Source organism: Drosophila erecta, unplaced genomic scaffold, assembly GCF_003286155.1.
Source record: "Drosophila erecta strain 14021-0224.00,06,07 unplaced genomic scaffold, DereRS2 tig00000092-arrow-pilon, whole genome shotgun sequence".
Taxonomy (NCBI): domain Eukaryota; kingdom Metazoa; phylum Arthropoda; class Insecta; order Diptera; family Drosophilidae; genus Drosophila; species Drosophila erecta.
The window spans coordinates 1,337,654-1,356,130 of NW_020825207.1; the positions used below are offsets into that span (position 1 = coordinate 1,337,654).

Here is an 18,477-nt window from a genome sequence, read left to right on the forward strand (position 1 = left end):
AAAGCCCGTCTAGTTTTCGTTATCTATTAAATATTAGTAATTTTATTTTTAACTATAATAATCTTACAATTTTACAAAATTTCTATAAAAGCGTACAACAACAGTAATTTTTTTTTTGCCGATTTTCTTGCGTCAAATTCATCTCTCGAACGATGGTGGCGAATACTTCGTTTACGTTTATCCGATCCTTGGCTGATGCTTCGATAAATGGACAGTCCCACAGTTGTGCCAAGGCATTACCTGTGAAAACGGAGGAGACAGGAGCATAAGTATGAGCAGACTGGTCTGGAAGCTTCGGAGGGAAGCGAGGGATATCGGTGCCTACCTTCAGCGGTGGATACCTCTCTTTGGCAATCTAAATCGAATTTGTTCGCGACTAGTAGGATGGGTGCTGGCTGACTTCCTTTAACTCGAGTGATCACATTTTTCATACTAGAAATATCCTGTGGAGCAAAGCGAGACCATTAGTTGGCATTAGTGGGAGTACTTGAAAGCGTTCTGGGAACAAAAAATAGGGCAAACACGATGGTAACCGCGCCGGGACTTGTGGCTTTCATACCTGAAATGTTTGATGGTTCGTAAGTGAATACATTACAATAAAACCATGACCATTTTTGATGTAGAGATCTCTCATGGATGCAAATTGCTCTGTGCCCGCGGTGTCCAAGATTTCCAAGACGCACGGCGAGCTGTCCACCTGCAAAAAGGGTAAAGTGCATTAGTACATTGTCTTGGGGCGTTGAACCCAAAGGAGAAGGCCGCAAGAACGTGGGCAAAGTGTCGTTCTCTTGGCGCGGGTGGGATTAATTGAAATAGTTATTTGCTCTGCCAGCAAAGCTGCAGTATTAGGGGTTGTACAAGTGCTTTCCACAAATTGGGGTGGTACACACGATGGCGGGCATGTGCGAATGCGGAAGAAATGGTTGCCTTTGTCTTTCAACATCATTAGATATATTTTATTTGCCGAAGGCGGCTCTTATGCGCTTGTATCAGACTCGTTTCCGAGATTCATGCAGTTGTATCAGATATCCGATGAACTTGTAGCTGCGAGTGAGCGCACACACGCATGTGTCACTCGGTCATTCCATGGCAAAAAACGAACTCACGTCGCAGTTAATGCGAGCCATTTTGTTTTCAATTCAGCAGTAATGCAGTTCTCAAAGGTAGACAGCATGGCAGGATAGATCTGCACCCCAAATGCTCCGAGGTATACGGTTTCAGCTGATTGATTCATTCTTCAAATACATACGGTTGCTTTGCCAGCGATGACAAACTATGAACTTTTGCTCCGGCTGCGATACAAATGGCACCCTGCTCGGCGTAGAATGCTTATTGTAGCTTGGGAACTAGTTTGGCAGGCAGGCCGAAACGAGAATTGCACTGCAAGGGAATGAAAATGCAGGTTTCGGAGTCGGTTGGCGTTACCAGTCCGCTCCCTATTTAATAAACCCCCCCGACTGCGGATGCGGACGCCTATGAATCATGTTTGCGGGCTGAAAACTGGCTTGGCCATTAATCCTTGCAGCAACACCCACGCCTATGCTCAAATATTCACATTTGGATGCACAGACGCTGGTGAATTTATGAATCTATATGTGGCCATTCGTACATATATACGTATGTATGTACAATTAATCGCCCATTATATGTATCTACATATGTGCGCATACGTACAAACACACATATATCCGTATGTACGGCCGTGCTTACAGACGTTCGTATGTATGCGCGTGATTACGTTTAGACATACATAAATATTTATGTAGATCTGTATGTGAGTGTGGCTGCGTTTGTAAATTGATTATGTCTGGCCGATATCGCGTACATATGCAGGTCCAAGTAGACGTTATATGTACATACCTCGATTTCCTTGCGGTAGAAGTCCTCGATGGTGGGATCGTACTTTTCAATAAAGCATCCCGAAACGAATTGCACCGTGAGGGCCGATTTACCAACTCCCCCCGACCCGAGCACAACAACTTTGAATTCGCGCATTGTTAAATCAGCTTTTTGTGTTATTCGATGCGTGCAATATAGATGCAAACGAGTCTCTGTACGTGTTTATATTTAACACCACTGTGTGTATGTATTTCAACTCAAAAAACGTTTACAAAGCAAAATATTATGTATGGGTTGACATTGCGTTTCGATTCGCACGTAATGCACGGAAGTTCGGTGACAAAACTGCGCTCTATTTGTGCCTCGTCCTCAGCAGGAAGCGTTTTTAACTTTTCTTAAACACATATTATATTGTAAAATATAATAATCAAATGATAATTGATAAATGATGACACTGACACTTATGGGAAAATGGAACGATGCATATGTATAGAGGAAATGAAATAATGGTTTTAGAACAAAAATGTTAGGGGCAGATACACACGACAATTGAAACCGTTATCGATAGGCCACTTATCGGAATGTCAAAAAGGAACTATTATAATGAAATTTAATTAAGAACTGGATTTTAAACAAATATTTATTCACAACGAACTGCAGAACTACATGACCGAATTAATATAGAACTACAATAACAACAACACTTTCAAATTAAATTTGTAATATTTAATATTTTTCAAACATATGTTTTGTGTACAGCTTTTTTCTGTGAAGTATTTACACTGTACATTTTGTTATTAACTTTTGTAAAAATATATCGATGAAACGGATACAATTCAATCAATATCAATTTTATATAAAAAAATATATATTTAATACATTATATTCATAGCTGAGTTATGTTAGCAATATAAAACATACTTATGTAACTTATCTGTTTTTACCTAAATAAAATCTAAAAAGAAGCTTAATGTACGAAGAAAACTAACTGAGTTTTAATATACATTTTTAAGTACTCTCCGGTCAATAATACAATTTAGGTTTTTATTATTTTATGTGATTCCGCAAAACATTTTTCGTTCCTTTTTATAGTTTCGTATACCATCAAATTGTGGAATCGTGGAAGTTATCGATACCTACCCACCACCAACGCTTATTCTTTTCCGGTTTGGTTCTTTCTTTCCGGTGTGGCTCGTTGAAAAGATTGGACGAAATGGTGGGAAATAATTTTATTATGGTTTTTGATCAATGTTTTGAATGCTGCGAGATACTAAAACGGTCGTAACTTCTTTCTCCACCAGGCTGCACACAAGTCGTTCAGAATAAAGCAGAAGCTGGCTAAGAAGCTGAAGCAGAACAGATCCGTTCCCCAATGGGTTCGCCTACGTACTGGCAACACTATTCGGTAAGCTCGAAGCTGATTTTCTATTAAAAGTGGATTATTACAGTGAAAAAGTTTCTGTAAGGGCAAAGTTACCCAATCGTTACGTACGCTGTCACAGGCTTATTTAACACGGATCTAATTGTTAGCCTTCAATAACATAAAATAACCTTGTTGCAGCATACTCTTAGCCCATTTTCATTGTTAATTGCCATTCTAGCTTAAACTTCCCGTTTTTCATTTCAGTTACAACGCTAAGCGCCGTCACTGGAGGCGTACCAAGTTGAAGCTGTAAGCTGTTGATTCCAGGAGCTCCGCAACTTTGTGGAATGCTGAAGATCTTTTCGAGAATATGAAATAATAAATTCGTCTACATTGTTCGGATTTAACACCCCGTTTTATTTGTATCTTGGGTGGGATGTATGCATACCTAAATATAACCGCAGAAAACGGGCTTAATCAAGATCCTGCAAAAATGTGCCCGATGGCATCCTCCCTTAACGAAAACTGGAAACATTCTTATCAAGCATGTGCTTTTTGCGCGGCATGTGCGAATTGTTTACTTGCATAAATTTTTGGGCATAGAGCTTCCAAATATATATATTGTAGTAACAAATAAATGAAAATGAATTCATGTACGCAAGAGTTCTGCAACTTGTTTTGTACCTAATAGAATTTCAACAGCGAAACCGAGCTATTTAAGAATTTTCTATTGCCTTTCCAAATTGGAAATGCTCCTCCGTGGTTCTGATGCAGATTTCCGCGCTTCTTAATTTTCCTATTGATAAGTAACATTTCACTAGCCTATCCAAAATCACGTTCGCGGCCAAAGTTGGCTCGAAAGTAAAATTCTGTCCGATTGGGTCAATTATTACAGACTGTATCGCGTACAATTTATTAATTCTGTATCAAAAACTGTTTATTCCGCGGGGACTTCAATGGAGCCCTCGTTCAGTTCGTCAATAACATCGTGAGGGTGCTTTCCATCAACGGTGCAGCCGACGCTCTGGGCGGTTCCCAGAACTTCCTTGCAGGTTCCCTTCAGCTCACGGGCCATGGACCTGGGCCTCATCACGCGGGCGATGGCCAGAATGTCTTCGAAGCCAATGTTTCCACTGTGCTTGACTGTGAATGAAGGATGTTTTTTGTTGAATGTGATGTTTGTGATGAACCATCCAGTGCAAGTGGGCAGTGCGGTGGACGCATAGCTCATACTCCACCAGAACTGGGCACAGGCAGTTGGAAGTCCAGGATTAGCGGGTAATACTCACTGTTCTTCTGCTTCTTGCGGTCACGTGGGGGTTCCTTCAGAGCCTTGATGATCAGCGAGGCGGCGGAGGGAACCACGGAGATGGCGGCCTGTCGGTTCTGGATGGTCAGGCAGACGGTGATCTTCAGACCCTTCCAGTCGGAGGTGGCCTTGGCGATGTCATCACCGATTTTCTTGGGCGACTACAGGGGGATGCTCTTGTTAGCGCGAATAGCACAGGTAAACAAACCGATTTGCATGCTTACCAAACCAAGGGGACCGATCTTGGGGGCCAGGGAGGATGTGGCACCGACTTCTCCACCCACGCAACGCAGGTACACTGTAATTTGGATGCAGAAATTTCTTATAGTAGACAATCCTCCATTTTTTACTTCAGTGTGTTCGAAGCTCAACTCCTCACATGAACACTGGTTTACTTACCCAATTTAACTTCCGTGGGGTCGAATTTGGGAGGCATTGCGGTATCTTGGCTTGAACAGTCGCTGCAAGGCAAAGATTACATTAATTTTCGCCGATTTTTTTTGAGACATTTTCAGCTCATGTACTTTACCGCAAAAAAGACACACAGAAAAAGAAAGAAGAAGCTATCGATTTCCGGGAGACCGTTTGCAAGTGATGTATCGCCCCGTGCTATCGGAATAAAAAGTGTCTTAAATGGAACGCCGAACAGAAACAAATTTAACGATTTCGTATTTTTTTTTGTAGCAATTTTTTTATTAAGATTTAAAAATTTGTTTTTTTGTTGAAAATGCTTAAAGATTTAAAATTAAAATTCTGAATCAAATTTATTTTTAAACTACATTTGCTTTACATTTGGGGTCGTCTTGTATCTATTATTGTATTGTTTTTATTTTTGTTGTAAAGAATTCGATTTTTATGTCATTAATGTATATTTTATGTAAGTAATTTATATATGATAACTGAAGAAATACCTATTAAAATTATGTTTATTAACTTACTGAACCAATTTGTATATCGATTGTTCAACGTAGAAAAGCTATCGGTTCTTCTTCTTATCTGTGAACTTATGAAAATTGTTTTTATTGTTATGCTCCCCTTTCCCTTAGCTTTTCCGGAAGCCGGGTCATCAACTTTGTAATTCTATCCACAAATTTCAATCGGACCATACATACATATATTACTATACTATACTATAGTACTATACGAAATTCCGACCTGCCTCAAACACTATGCCTGCACTTACCGTATGTTAGTATCTCATTATCTTAAGGATACAGTCAAATTTCAAATGGTGTTTAGAACTGCTTATAAGGATTGTCAATAGTACAAGTTATTCTTGAACCCATTTAAAACCGGTAGCGTCACCTCATCTGGTTCCCGTCGTTTACCATCTTCATGCTAAGCGACGCCATTCATTCGAGCGTCCAGCACAGCAATTTGTTTACTTTTCCCCATTTGGTTGTGCGAATTAAATTAGCTTTAAACGCAATAAAAAGCAGGCGTATCATAGTTTTACGGATGACGTTTAGGTAAAAAATTTTATTGGCAAACGTGTATCTTGTTACTTAGTTATTCAAACATGGATGCTTCGAGTTTCTGTTATATTAATTACAATCGTTAGAACCAGATTTAAGATGTAGAGCCAACTAGCCTATAACAGCATCTTTGAATAAATTTGTTTCAGATGTAAATGCAACAGAAATTTACAGCGACACATTTTGCCTATTTGTCCAGAGCAGTATTGTTTTTAATTGCGATAACGCACTCTTCATCGCACGCCTTGAGAACGGTGCACTGAAAAAGCATAATTAAATGAATCTGTGACAAATAATAAGGTGTCGAAGCAAACTTACCAGTAAGTCCTTGCCACTGTCAAAATCTGAACGCAATTGCTCACCCAATTCGCCCTCTGGAACCTTCAAGTCTTCACGCAAATCTCCGTTCTCGTTCATCAAAGTAAGGAAGCTATCGTCACTTATTGAAATCAACTGAAGGTCCTCCCTTTTGACATTGGGCACATCCATGTTATGAGTAGATGGGCAAATATCTTCATATCTGCAAAGACGATAGACAAGGCGGATAGGAGGCGTTAAGTAAGCGGATCTGGATTTGGGTTGAGGTAGCGTCGCCGCGGTGGACTCCACACTCGACTTTTCCTCCATAAATTTATTGATAACTTTGGTCCAAGATAAGATTACTTGCGCACACTTTCCGTTGATTACATTCGAGAGCCGCGCAGCGGAGCTTCCTTTGTGCTCTCCGCAAATGCTGCTGCCACAAGAATATTCGCACGAATACACGAGTATACTCACTTCTTGTTGGTGAAAATATCAATGCCAACCATGTGAACCTTGGCGTGTCCGTGCTTTCCAGTCTTTGAAGTAGACATCTCGACAATCTTGCATGGCCGCGACTTCAGCATGACGAATCCGTTTTTGCGCAATGCCGAACATTGCATGGGATAGGTGTTCGATGCACCGGAGTCAGCGGTCTCGAAATGATCGTCCAACTCAGCCATATCTGCGGCAGAAGAAATGATTGGATTAATTATTTAAATTATTATTCGATTAAGTGATTTCGCGATTTGAATGCATTCACACTAAGGCACAAAGACACTGGCTGGTTTAAGAAGAACATAATATACCTCGGCGTTCTATGGGTACATACAGACACAGACCAATTCGCACATATGTATGTAAATACGAGCGTGTGCAAACCGAAAAAATGCATACATATGTATGTATATACGTGTCGGCGAATGTATGTATCCAAAATGTCGTATGCCAAATTGCACACCCAGGCACTTTAATGTTCAAACATTTCATTTGGCAAAGTCATCGAGACACGGCACTCGAAAGTTGTGTACTGCTTTTTTGCACATGTGTGTATGTGTGTGTGTGTAAATACTTTCTTTCGCACATTACTGAATATGCCGAGACGACCGGAGGTTAATTCTAGCTTCCACGGGGATTTCGAGTGTTTCGCCCAGCTGCAAGTGCACTTAACCTCGCCCGCCGGTACTCGGCCAAATTTGCAGTTTTTTTATCAGCAAAAATGCGAAATTACTAACCTACTTGCAAAGTCTGTGACTGTTCCAAACGAAGATGTAAAATGAAAGAACCCTGCTATCGAATCAAACCCACGTTTTGTTTCCGGTCAATAATAAGAAACGCGCAGTGCTGCATCTTAGCACCCGGATTTTCAGCGCCGGTAGCTGTACCAAGTTTAGGAACGGTGGAAGTGGAACAAGAAAAATGTGCAATATTTTCGCCAAACTCTAATTGGCCTGCCAACTCAGTCTAAACTTAATCAAATATATATATGTACATATGATGTATCTGCAAGACTAGCCCCTCTTTATTTTTTACCTACATGGCCTGCCAACTCGGTTTAAATAAAGAAAATTTAATGAAAAATTGCAAACATTTAATTTTATGAATCATTATGTATTTGGTGCTTAAAATGTCTCTGTAAGTATTAATAATATTTAAGACTTTAACTTGCTCAGTTCATTTACACAAGTTATATGCATGACTTGAAGGCTATTGCAATTTACTGCTGATTTACTTTTTTAAAATATACCTCAATGGGCAGCGACGGTATGAAATTATCGTTTTCCAGGTGCGTGATTTTTCTGGACCTCTGCGGCTTTGACCTTGCCTTAATATGGGGCTGCCTCACTTTTAAAGTGCCACTGGAAATAGTCATGATGGCCGATTCTGTAACTAAGGCGTGTTTTTCCTCCGGTATTCCATCGCCGCGAGCTTTTGCCAAAGTGTGACTTATCGCCTGCGTTGCGTTTTTAACGATAACGCTGTCATCGACGTCCGCCGATTTCCGAGTGCTTGCGGTTGTTCGGCGCTTAAGCTTGTTTATTGATGCGGATTCCGCTGTTGTGTTTTTCGTGTGTTCTGGCATTGTAGTGGAGTTCAAGTGTTTGCGCCGCTGGTAAATCCTTTTCGGTAAACTCTTTTTGAATTCTCCCTTGGCTTTGATCGAGTCTGTAGAATTCCTCGAAATCTGCACCGGAACCTTTTTGGTCGAAGCCAAAACTCGCAGTTTTCTCAGTTTTCTATTGACGCTGGTTCTTCTTCTTGGCGGCGTGGGTGTTGTTGTTGTTGTAGTCGTTTCTGGCACCGTGGTGTTGTTGTCGAGAACAGCTGGAGTTGTTAGATTCTGAACGTTCTTGGGCGTTTCCCTAGTGGTAACTAGGTTCTTAAGATGCAGCTTTAAGAGTTTTAGTTTGGTTTCAATGCTCGAGGAAAAGTTTTTGGTCGCTTTCAGGGACTTCAGTCTATGCTTATAGGATCCTGTTGTAACATTCGCCATAGAATAGACGCTCTCTTCGGGTTGCGGTGTTGTCCATTTCGGGGGATCCTCAGAGGCCGCAGCTTCGGTTGTTGTGGTGCTGGAGGTAGTGGGGCTAAACCAGCTTGGTCTGGTGCTATATCTGTACTCCATGTCCAACACCGTAGTTTTCCCCGGAAAAGTGAATTCAGTGGTCGTGGTAGTGGCGGTTGCAGACGGCGTAGTGGGCTCAAATCGCTCAGTGAAAAGCTCCTGGGGTCTTTGCGTTGTGAGTACTTGGATACTGGGGCGAAACTGTTGGTCAGGTGCTGGAGATTTCGCGAGTTTCGATGCGGAATGGGGCAGAATGACGTCGTCCAGGGTGAAGTAGGTGTGCGCAACGTAGTTGAAGTAGGGCATAGTAGTTGTCGTGGTCACCGGCAGGTCGCTGGCCATGCTCTGCGAGCTATACTGGTCCCTAGCATACTCCTGGTACGGAACCTGGAGGCAGTTTTCGCGACACTGCTTCCAGCGGTCGTTGGAGACGTGGGACTCGGAGTGGTTCCACTGACTCGGAGCGCCAAGTAGGCGTTCTGCGCTTGGAAGGGTTCCCGCCGTCAGGGGCACGAACGCGTTGACTGGGGCTACACTGAAGCCAACGGGTGGGTTTATTGGGGGGGAACTGTAATCAATCGTATTAAGCGGGGCCGCAACGTAGTCCACTGGGGAAGTGGCAGTGGGCGGGGATGTGCCTTTGAACCCATTTACTTTGCTCAAGTCTCTGAAGATGCTCCTGAAAGAAATCAACCAGGATTATACTTGTGCACACATGGAATAGGTGCTGATAGAAACCTCTTTGAATTCGCATAGGCCTCCTGGAACTGGACAGGTGAGTGAACGTATCTGGGCAGCATGTGCATGTTGCGCATATAGTTTTTTAGCCGCATTTTGCCTACCAAAACTGGGGTCCTGGTGTTGTACCAGTAGAACTTTCGCATGGCGTTCGGATGCTGTCTATATAGGACAATCGCCGGATGATCCACGGGCCACATCTGAAAGTCGATTCGGGCGTTCAAACTTTCGCTTTTCCTGGCGCGAAATCCGCATCGAATATTTACCTGGCGTTTTGGCCTCATATAGGTGGAGGATGCCTTAATGCTGAGCAGTATGTAGAGCAGTCCTGAAGCAGAGCAGGTGAGCTTAATTGGAATTTAGTTGATTTTAACCTTCATACCAGTGGTCATGTAAATGACAATAATGCTGCTTTTCACTTTCCCCAACATCTTGAGCGAATACTTTTGGCTGCAGACAATTCAAGACTACCAGCATTAGTTTTCCATCCACATTACTTGGTACTTGATTCAAAGAGATTGGTGCTTTTCAGGGGGATATACACTTGCCAAATCACTCACGTCTGTATTTTTCTTTGCTCGAGGTATACATATGTAAGTGCATTTATTTCCTGACACCTTTGCCTGGTGTTCTTCGAAAACGCGTCCCAAAGGTCCTTAAAAACTATTCAATATTCTACTTTAATATCCGACTAGGTTCCCGAGTGAATGATGGTTGCCAAGCGAGTTCCCAGATGCTGCATCCAAATGTTGGCGTGTGTGCTATGGAGCATAAAACTCAACGCTTGGACAAGCTCATCTTCTGTTATAATTGTTGCATCTAAATGATTGAGCACACTTTCAAAAGGTATGCACACTTTCCAAACTTCCCAAGCAAAGCAATCGATTTGCGCAGAACTTTGATACCCATTAATGCATCTGAAGTTTGCGTGCAGTTGCATACATTATAAAAACTATGTTTTCTTCTTATCTTTCCATTAATCTTGACGACATTTTGCGCTTTAGGACGCTCTGAACTTCGCGTGCATCCCTCAGTATTTAAATAAAGGATGGGCATTTATATTGCAATCAGTTATAAAGAAAACGTGGAAAGGATTTCATGAATACGAAATGTGGCGGAAGGCAGTGGCGATGTTTTGTGAATTTATAAGGTCTTTTATGACGACCTTTAGTGGATTTCTCAAGTCTTTTGTGCAAAAAAAGGGGTAACTTTTATCGTTTGAGGATGTTGCCTGCGGTTCGAAAAACTAGCATTCCTTTGCAGGCTGCTTTGGATTTTTGTGCTCGGCGTTTCTGGATGGAGCACGGTTACTATATTGGTTCTTTTAAAAAACAGATACGAAACGGACTCCACGACCATAGGGGTGTCGACTGCCTACAGTCGCTGGATAAACACCTTCCCATCGATAGCAGTCTGCTTGACAAAAACCCGAGTGACAACCGAATTCCAATACGAACTCCAGAAATACTTAGGTCAAAACTTAAGCTACACCATTGCAAAAACTATATACGAATATGCTTTTATTAACCCTAACAACTTGAACGAGAAGGTAGCCTCTTGCAAGAGTCCGTGTGATGTCGATATTACGAAGTTAAGAAGAGAGGTCTCGCATGAATTGGCCTTTAGATAGTATTTTAACTAAACTAACATATGTACTTCTAGTTTTTTCCAACAAATTGCACTGAGTTCTTTGAGAAAGTATACTTTCGTGACGAATTGATGCCAGATTGCGAAGAGATATTCAAGTTTCATGAGACGGAAATGGGCTACTGCTTTCTGGCAAACAATCTATTGGACTAGTACGTTTTATTAGTAGTTCAAATCATAAATAAATTACTCCTCCTCCAGTAAGACTATCGAAGATATGCCTCTCAGGTATTCTTCGTTGGACAAAAACCGAAATCTGCGATTGATCTTCCGACAAGCTTTAATATATGCATATGAGGTGTGATAAGTTCCAGGTTCACAGAAAGCTAGTATTGGCAACAATTAAATTTGTGTTCCTTAGTTGTATGTAAACAGCCCTGAGGATCTGCCCTTCTTCAATGCCTTGTCCTACGGCATCTCCAACGAACCCCAAATACACGCCTTCAATGTCGAGGAGATTCACAATCAGGAGGGTGTCATCGACGAGCCCGTTTCCCAAAGGAAGTGCAAGTTCCCAAGCGAAAGTTCTGTCGAGGGGTTTCCTTACAGGTGAGTGGGTGAGTCCTCATCCGGAGTAACCACCTTATGTTCCCCCAGCTTCTCGACCTGCATGTCCGTCATCCGGAGTCAGTTTGAGATGGAACTCTGCAACTGCACGCTATTCAACCCCAAGGATCGCAGTACGTTAGCCACTTTAACGTGAAGACTTTATTGCCCTCTTTCTTTTGTAGACGAAAGTATCTATTGCGGAATAGCGGCTACCCAATGCTTAGAGCGCGGTGATTTAGATTACCTTAAGAGAAGAAAATCGTTGTAATCGTATAATTTCAGCGAACTTGGCATCAAAAGTGAAGGAGTATGTTGGAAAGAACATGGTTTGCTTGCCATCCTGCGTGGAGCAGCAGATAAGTTTAGTGGGGTAAAAAGGCCTCGAACTGATTTATTTCCTTGGTAATACACCTTCTATTGTAGGTCCATTATGGATACGAAAAACGTATACAAGAATGGAGAACACGTCGTCGAAGTTCAAATAGCCTCTCCACCCACAGCGAGGTATCACAGATCAGTCACGCAAACAAAACTGGATCTAATAGGTAGGACTGCCCAGTCGGCTCACTTGGGACTAATCCCCAAACCCTTTTTTAGTTGGCATCGGAAGTGTGGTAGGACTCTTCTTCGGCGCATCCCTGCTGAACCTCTTGGAGATCATTTCGTACTTCATAAGAACAGTCAAGACTATGATTTTTGGTTAGGGCCTTTATTGTTTTTCGCTCTTGAACTTTGCCACAGCTTGTGCAAAAATGAATAAAATAATTCGGATTATTAATTATTATTATCGAACAAATCAAGGTGATAGTTTGCGATTTCGTTTTCTATGAAGATATTTAGGTCTCGGGAGTTATCATTCTTAACTTTATGCACAGAAGTGTTAACATTTTGTTTCTTATAACGCAGCCCAACTCTGAAAAGAAGTACATAAGTCAGCATTCTCCCGCAACGTGCTATTCGCTTACATTCTTATAGAGGGTATGTCAGGAGAGCTCCTCATTTTGTCGGATGACTTTGCTCTTAGGTAGCGGTGCTTGAGATCGACGCCAGAATGTTCGTCCTGAAAAGGAACAGCATATGGACTCCACTTAGTTAAGCACTGGATCGATGTCCGTTTACTCACATCTCTCATGTTGTAGGTTATTGCCAAGTTGTTGACGAAGCTCTCCAGGAATTCCGGATAAGAGTCCAGTACGTCCAGCAAGTCGTCCCTGTGCAGTTTATGGATATCACAATATGTCAGTGCTCTTACCACGCCATTCGACTTTCCGACCGTTGGGTGTATGCACGGATTTTCACCAAATATATCGTTTTTACCTTAAGCAGTAGTAGTTTTAATTCAATTATCAATTGATCACTGAACTCACTGAACTCACCTAGTACGACAATATTGCCGGCTCTCTGGATTTCAATGGATCCCCTGGCTATGAAATACAAGGAGGTGAGCACATCTCCTCGGTGGACTAGAATATCACCAGGCGGGGCATGAGTGGTTTTAAACTTGAGGGAGAACGCTCTGCAAATTTAAAAACTAGTTATTTTACCTTACCAATCTTCTGGCCCTCAAACACTCACCGTAGGCAACCGGGACTTGCCTCCGAGAAAGCCGCGCATGTCGTCAGCAACTTTCTGTTCAAGTGCAGGCAAATGTCGGCTTGTAGGCACTCGGGGAATCCCTTGAGCAGCGAGTTCATGTCGATTCCATTCGTATCTTAAAAGGCAGTGGATTAGAATGAGAAAAGGGACAATCAAGCGATATTACAGGTCCACGCGTGCTGAAAGTACTCCTCCAGCCTCTGCCTGAGCGGGTTTGGTATCTGCAGAAGAGTAAGGTGCTCAGTTCTATACTATACTATATGCTATATAAGGATGTGCGTGCTTGGTACCTGGTGGAAGCGAATAAACTCCCTAACGCGCAGCATTTGGGTGTGATATCTGGCGGTTCCAGAGTATAGCCTTTGAATAATGGCAGATACGTTTCCAAAAATACTTGCATACATAAGAGCTTGAAGAGGAAATTAAAGGTCTCAATACACGTATTTAGAGAAATATATCGAGGTTGCCTACATCCAACGAGCATCACGCAAATAGTGAATGCCTTTTCAGCATCAGTATTCGGTGCCACATTGCCAAATCCCACGGAAGTGAGCGAGGTGAACGTGAAATACAAAGCTGTGATATAGCGCGACTGAAAAGGATCGTTTTAGAGTCATGCGGATTAGGTGGTCGGAAGGAAGCTCTACCTTTATAGAGGGACCACCAGTTCGGTTGTCGAAATAGGGTTCTTGAATATCGTAGGCCAACGAATTGAGCCAACCGATGTTCTTGGAAGCGATCGATTTTTCCGCATTTCCAATCGCATACCTTAAATAGAGTTAAGCAATTCCAAAAACAAATCGACTAATATCAGGCTAGTTTACCATATGCATGCCAACCAATGGGCAATCAAAATAAAGGTCGCCATCAACAAAATAAGAACTGCAGCTCCGTATTCCGAATAACGATCTATTTTTCGGGCCACGCGAACGAGTCTTAAGAGTCGAGCTGTTTTTAAAAGTCCTATTAAGGTAGTTGTCTGAAATGCGGAGTGCAGGCATTAATCAATTCCATGTAGGAGTGCATAGATGGGTCTCACCTCGTCGGTGTCACTGCCCACCAGGAGCAAATCAAATGGAACAGCGGCCACCAGATCGATTAGGAACCAGCCGCTCAAGTAGTGAACTGCTATGCGCCCAGGATGGGATACCTAGAACGAGTGTGGTTTATTTTAATTTCCAATTTGGGTACTTCACCGCGCTGACCACTTCGTCCTGGGAGTTGACAAAGGTCGTTCGAAAGTTTATTATAATGTCAACAATGAAGGTAACATCCACTGAAAAGTTCCATTGATAAAGTTCCCATACAATGCATCATTGCATCATTAAAGCTCACCAATCAAATCAATGATGACAATTGGATCGGAGTTGATGTACTTGTTGTTCCGCCTCTGGTAATCCTGTTCTCCAAGCAGAAAGGCAGCCACGTACGGCGTGAAAATGGCCGTATACATCACCAGGATCAATATTATCCAATCCCACACAGCCTTGAAGGGCGAGTAATGCAGGAGAGTCCACTTGTGGTAGTAGTTGTTCTGCAACTTCTGGTCCAGCAGTATGTTTCCCCCCAGGGAGGTAATCTGATGAAGGAATTTAATCAGTACAGTACTTTAATCGACTGGTTCAGATATACCATGTCGTTGGGATCTTGCCCCTTCGGCTCGCTTTTCGATCCGAGCAGAGCCTCCTTGTCCAGCATGTCGTCATATGAGCTCCCCAACACGTTGTCAGTCGCTTTTTCGGCCTGACTGTATTTCAGGTTCTTGAACATGCACTCGTAGGAAGTGCCTTTGTGGTTCTGGAAGAGGTCGGCGTTATTTTTGCGCAATGGGTCATACGAGCAATGGAGATCGCAGTCCCGCCTGGCGGACACCTGGTAGTTCTTTATATACAGCTTCTTTTTGTCGCACTTGATGCATTTTTTGAAACATTTCTGCTTTTTGTGCTGACTTGGCTTGGGTTCGATTGGGATATTATTAGGTTCAATTGCACTTTCCCCCTTGATGGGCTTCACTTTCTTCAAGCACTCCCTTTTATTGTTGATTTTGAATAGTAGCGGCGAAAAAAAGCAATCTGCAGTGGCTTTTGGGAACGGCTTATCCTTCGATTTCGCACCCGCCTTCAGTTTTAATGCTTCATCATCGTTAGTGGGTCGATTCCTCAGGAATTTGTGGTACACCAGAGTGTTGTGGTCGGACACGTTCTTCGGAAACCTGGTCAAACTCTCCTTCTTGTCGTCGAACATGCTTGCGTTAATCAGGATATCTGAAACAAAAACCTGCTTCTTTTCAATTTTATTCAGGTTGCACATGAGCGAGAATAGTTCCCTCTCCACAAATTTGTTCGATTTGGCAGGGCAATTTCGTTTAAATTCCTTTAAAGGCGGTTTCTTAGCGGCATTATCGTTTAAATTGTTGTTGGACATGTACAGCTCGCATTGCTGCACTATTTTATCCAATTTTCGGATTTCGCTCAGTTCCACGCAAGATTTGTGGGACATTTTGCAATTTTCAAGTCTGCAAAATATGAAAACGGAAAAGTGTTGCAAATTATAATCAAACATTCGCAAAGCTCAGAATATGCGGATTTGGAAGGAAATTCAAATAGATATTCGCTTAAAAAAGCCAGACATGTGATATTTCCACTTATTCTATATTGAAATTGGCGAAAACTGCGATTTATTACCTAATGCACTTTTTTATTTACTCGCAAATCAAAACAGAACAGGTATGGCATGCACACGGAGAAATCCGGAGTTGAAATTCATTTATAATCAATTAAAAACACTTCAACTTGATTTTTGACGTAACACATTCTCATTTTTTTAAGAAAGATTCTAGATAAATTAAATAACTAAATGAATATATGTAACTGCATGCAATTTTCATTTCAAAGTCACCTGCATTATAGAACATTTATTTCCAGTGTAATCAGGCTTTGCTTTTCTAAAATTTTCGGACATGCGTACTGCTTTCGGTTTTGAAAGTTTCGAAACCACCGTGATTTCCGAACCATTGTTATTTTAGTTCTCGCATTCGGTCACACTATTTTCAAACGTAAACAATTGATTTTTCCTGCTAAATAAAAGTTGTTGAAAATGTCGGGAATTGCTGCTAAAAAGATTGCCGAGGCGGAGGACCTGGTGAAGCAGGCCGAGAAAAGGTTTCCTTAGCAAAAACATCCTTATAAAGGGATTCCCAAATACAACCCATTTGTCTTTGCAGCTTGAAGTTGTCCATGCTGAAATGGGTTCCTGATTACGATAGTGCTGCGGATGAGTATTCCAAAGCTGGTGAGTTTCACAAAGTAGCAGTGACTAGTATCATCCAGAGTATCTATCTATGAATAGATTATGACATCAAAAAGATTTGTGGCTACTATGTATTTCAACTAACAGTTATCCTATAGCATCCACAACTTTCAAGATACACACATATTGCTGTACCTACATACATACATATACTTATGTATCTTTGTTGTAAATTTTTAATTCCAGCCACTGCATATCGAATAGCTAAAAGTTATGATAAGAGCAAGGAGTGCTTTCTGAAGGCCATCGATGCCTATAAAAACAATAAGTCTTGGTTCCATGCAGCAAAGGCATACGAGCAGGTGAGCTTAAATTGACGTTAATATATAAGCTAAACCCCTTCAAATGGTTATATCTTCTAGATCATATTGCTATCTAAGGATGCGGATAAGCTACACGAAGTGGAGGAATACGCCAACAAATCTGCAAGTTTGTATCAACAGCATGGTTCCCCAGAGGCAGCCGCATCCGCCTTGGATAAAGCCGCAAAGTTAACTGAATCCAAGCATCCTGACATGGCTTTGCGGTTTTATCAGCATGCTTTAGAAGTTATAATGGTTCGTGCTATTTTACACAACTCTAAGCGTCCTTTCTTAAACTATTTATTGCATACTCACCTGACAGATCGAGGATTCCGTCCGTCAAGCAGCCGAGTATGCATCAAAAGTGTCCAGGATACTGGTCAAACTTAGGAGGTAGGTGTATATATGTTCGCCACATATCACTTTGGGCATCGTCAACTATTATCATTTATTCACGCCAGGTACGATGAGGCCACAAATGCGCTCAAAAAGGAGATCAGCTTGAATCAGCAAACGGAATCATACGGACAAATTGGTCGCCTAGTTGTGGCCTTGGTGATGGTCCAATTGGCTCGCGGGGATTCCGTGGAAGCCGAAAAGACCTTCAGGGAGTGGGGCAACTGCTGCGAGCCGGAAGAAGTGTCCACACTGCAAACGCTTTTACAAGCCTTCGATGACGAGGATCCCGAGTTAGCTGCTAGGATGCTGGCATCCCCATTTATCCGACATATGGACGTTGAGTACGCTATTCTATCCAAAAACATTCCACTACCTCAGGGTATACAGCTGGAGAAGAAGGCCGGCGACAATGCTGTTGTAAGTACAACTATTCTTAAAATGCAACCTGCAGCTGTGATTTTCGTTTAAGATGTTATCGATAGCAGATTAAAGTTATATGTGTAATCGATAGGAGCATTGCGAGGACCACCTAAAAAGCTAATAAGAATTTCGAATTTTCTCTCTTGCAGGAAACCAACGACGCCGAGGACGAAGGTGGCTTGTGCTAAATTTCTTAATATTCGGTCTGCTTGTTAGTCAAAATATATTTATCGTTAATAATATCGCTTTTAACATATTATATTAACTGTTAAATACAAATTTCATCGCAATCGTTGTACTAATTAATAAATACTAAGAGCTATACAATACAAAAAAGAATAGCATTGGCTAAGGAATGAATTAATATTCGGGGAAAAATATCCTATTAATCAACTAGAATAAGTTTAATTATGTTTGATATTATTTCCTATGTTCCGAAACAGCGAATTTATTATGATTCAATTTTGTAGTTTTTCAACTTAAAGACCATAGTATAGCCTAATTTGTTAATATTAATAAAGTACATGGCTCGAACCTATCTACACAAGCAATTACGTAGCTTTTTTTTTATAGCGCGCTCAACATTTTGATTATTTTTCGAAAGAGCGAATATGTGCCATTCCACTGTTCCAATGGCTAAGCAAACGTCGCGGAGCGTCACGACG

The 18,477-nt window shown here is 41.7% G+C and overlaps 8 protein-coding genes across 10 annotated transcripts; 3 read left to right on the plus strand and 5 right to left on the minus strand.

Annotated features, from left to right (window-relative positions):
* Positions 1-13: 13 nt before the first annotated feature.
* LOC6548113 (ras-related protein Rap-2c) lies at positions 14-2,383 on the minus strand. The gene is made up of 4 exons (XM_001976507.3): positions 1,861-2,383; positions 560-697; positions 326-443; positions 14-240 (listed from the first exon to the last, which is right to left on the minus strand). The coding sequence occupies exons 1-4, from the start codon at positions 1,993-1,995 to the stop codon at positions 83-85; spliced, it is 549 nt and encodes a 182-aa protein (XP_001976543.1). The 5' UTR covers positions 1,996-2,383; the 3' UTR covers positions 14-82.
* A 565-nt stretch (positions 2,384-2,948) lies between these two features.
* Positions 2,949-3,609, plus strand: LOC6548112 (60S ribosomal protein L39). The gene is made up of 3 exons (XM_001976506.3): positions 2,949-3,055; positions 3,141-3,244; positions 3,467-3,609. The coding sequence occupies exons 1-3, from the start codon at positions 3,053-3,055 to the stop codon at positions 3,513-3,515; spliced, it is 156 nt and encodes a 51-aa protein (XP_001976542.1). The 5' UTR covers positions 2,949-3,052; the 3' UTR covers positions 3,516-3,609.
* A 470-nt stretch (positions 3,610-4,079) lies between these two features.
* LOC6548111 (60S ribosomal protein L12) lies at positions 4,080-5,116 on the minus strand. 2 transcript variants are annotated; one of them, XM_001976505.3, is made up of 5 exons: positions 5,041-5,116; positions 4,911-4,972; positions 4,736-4,809; positions 4,492-4,672; positions 4,080-4,345 (listed from the first exon to the last, which is right to left on the minus strand). In XM_001976505.3, the coding sequence occupies exons 2-5, from the start codon at positions 4,945-4,947 to the stop codon at positions 4,140-4,142; spliced, it is 498 nt and encodes a 165-aa protein (XP_001976541.1). In that variant the 5' UTR covers positions 4,948-4,972; positions 5,041-5,116; the 3' UTR covers positions 4,080-4,139. The 2 variants fall into 2 exon arrangements, with proteins under 2 accessions (XP_001976541.1, XP_026836377.1); XM_026980576.1 differs by having other exon boundaries at positions 5,036-5,106.
* Positions 5,117-5,955: 839 nt separating this feature from the next.
* LOC6548126 (eukaryotic translation initiation factor 5A) lies at positions 5,956-7,630 on the minus strand. 2 transcript variants are annotated; one of them, XM_001976504.3, is made up of 4 exons: positions 7,526-7,630; positions 6,764-6,971; positions 6,305-6,506; positions 5,956-6,245 (listed from the first exon to the last, which is right to left on the minus strand). In XM_001976504.3, exons 2-4 carry the CDS (start codon positions 6,967-6,969, stop codon positions 6,174-6,176), a joined length of 480 nt encoding a protein of 159 aa, XP_001976540.1. In that variant the 5' UTR covers positions 6,970-6,971; positions 7,526-7,630; the 3' UTR covers positions 5,956-6,173. The 2 variants fall into 2 exon arrangements, with proteins under 2 accessions (XP_001976540.1, XP_015012677.1); XM_015157191.2 differs by having other exon boundaries at positions 7,522-7,630.
* Positions 7,631-7,897: 267 nt separating this feature from the next.
* Positions 7,898-10,212, minus strand: LOC6548125 (mucin-5AC). The gene is made up of 4 exons (XM_026980641.1): positions 9,973-10,212; positions 9,857-9,918; positions 9,591-9,790; positions 7,898-9,531 (listed from the first exon to the last, which is right to left on the minus strand). Exons 1-4 carry the CDS (start codon positions 10,019-10,021, stop codon positions 8,004-8,006), a joined length of 1,839 nt encoding a protein of 612 aa, XP_026836442.1. The 5' UTR covers positions 10,022-10,212; the 3' UTR covers positions 7,898-8,003.
* Positions 10,213-10,422: 210 nt separating this feature from the next.
* Positions 10,423-12,490, plus strand: LOC6548124. Its single transcript, XM_015156044.2, has 11 exons — positions 10,423-10,436; positions 10,595-10,794; positions 10,854-11,193; positions 11,253-11,389; positions 11,439-11,535; positions 11,599-11,786; positions 11,835-11,917; positions 11,969-12,016; positions 12,069-12,156; positions 12,210-12,331; positions 12,384-12,490. The coding sequence occupies exons 2-11, from the start codon at positions 10,700-10,702 to the stop codon at positions 12,488-12,490; spliced, it is 1,305 nt and encodes a 434-aa protein (XP_015011530.1). The 5' UTR covers positions 10,423-10,436; positions 10,595-10,699.
* On the minus strand, positions 12,486-16,305 carry LOC6548123 (potassium voltage-gated channel unc-103). Its single transcript, XM_001976501.3, has 15 exons — positions 16,067-16,305; positions 15,015-15,897; positions 14,718-14,961; positions 14,588-14,658; positions 14,422-14,532; positions 14,207-14,361; positions 14,030-14,150; positions 13,854-13,974; positions 13,673-13,791; positions 13,549-13,603; positions 13,362-13,497; positions 13,163-13,302; positions 12,910-13,103; positions 12,752-12,846; positions 12,486-12,699 (listed from the first exon to the last, which is right to left on the minus strand). Exons 2-15 carry the CDS (start codon positions 15,879-15,881, stop codon positions 12,561-12,563), a joined length of 2,568 nt encoding a protein of 855 aa, XP_001976537.1. The 5' UTR covers positions 15,882-15,897; positions 16,067-16,305; the 3' UTR covers positions 12,486-12,560.
* An 84-nt stretch (positions 16,306-16,389) lies between these two features.
* LOC6548122 (gamma-soluble NSF attachment protein) lies at positions 16,390-18,151 on the plus strand. Its single transcript, XM_001976500.3, has 7 exons — positions 16,390-16,543; positions 16,606-16,673; positions 16,878-16,993; positions 17,054-17,248; positions 17,316-17,386; positions 17,455-17,809; positions 17,962-18,151. The coding sequence occupies exons 1-7, from the start codon at positions 16,479-16,481 to the stop codon at positions 17,998-18,000; spliced, it is 909 nt and encodes a 302-aa protein (XP_001976536.1). The 5' UTR covers positions 16,390-16,478; the 3' UTR covers positions 18,001-18,151.
* The last annotated feature ends 326 nt before the right edge of the window (positions 18,152-18,477 follow it).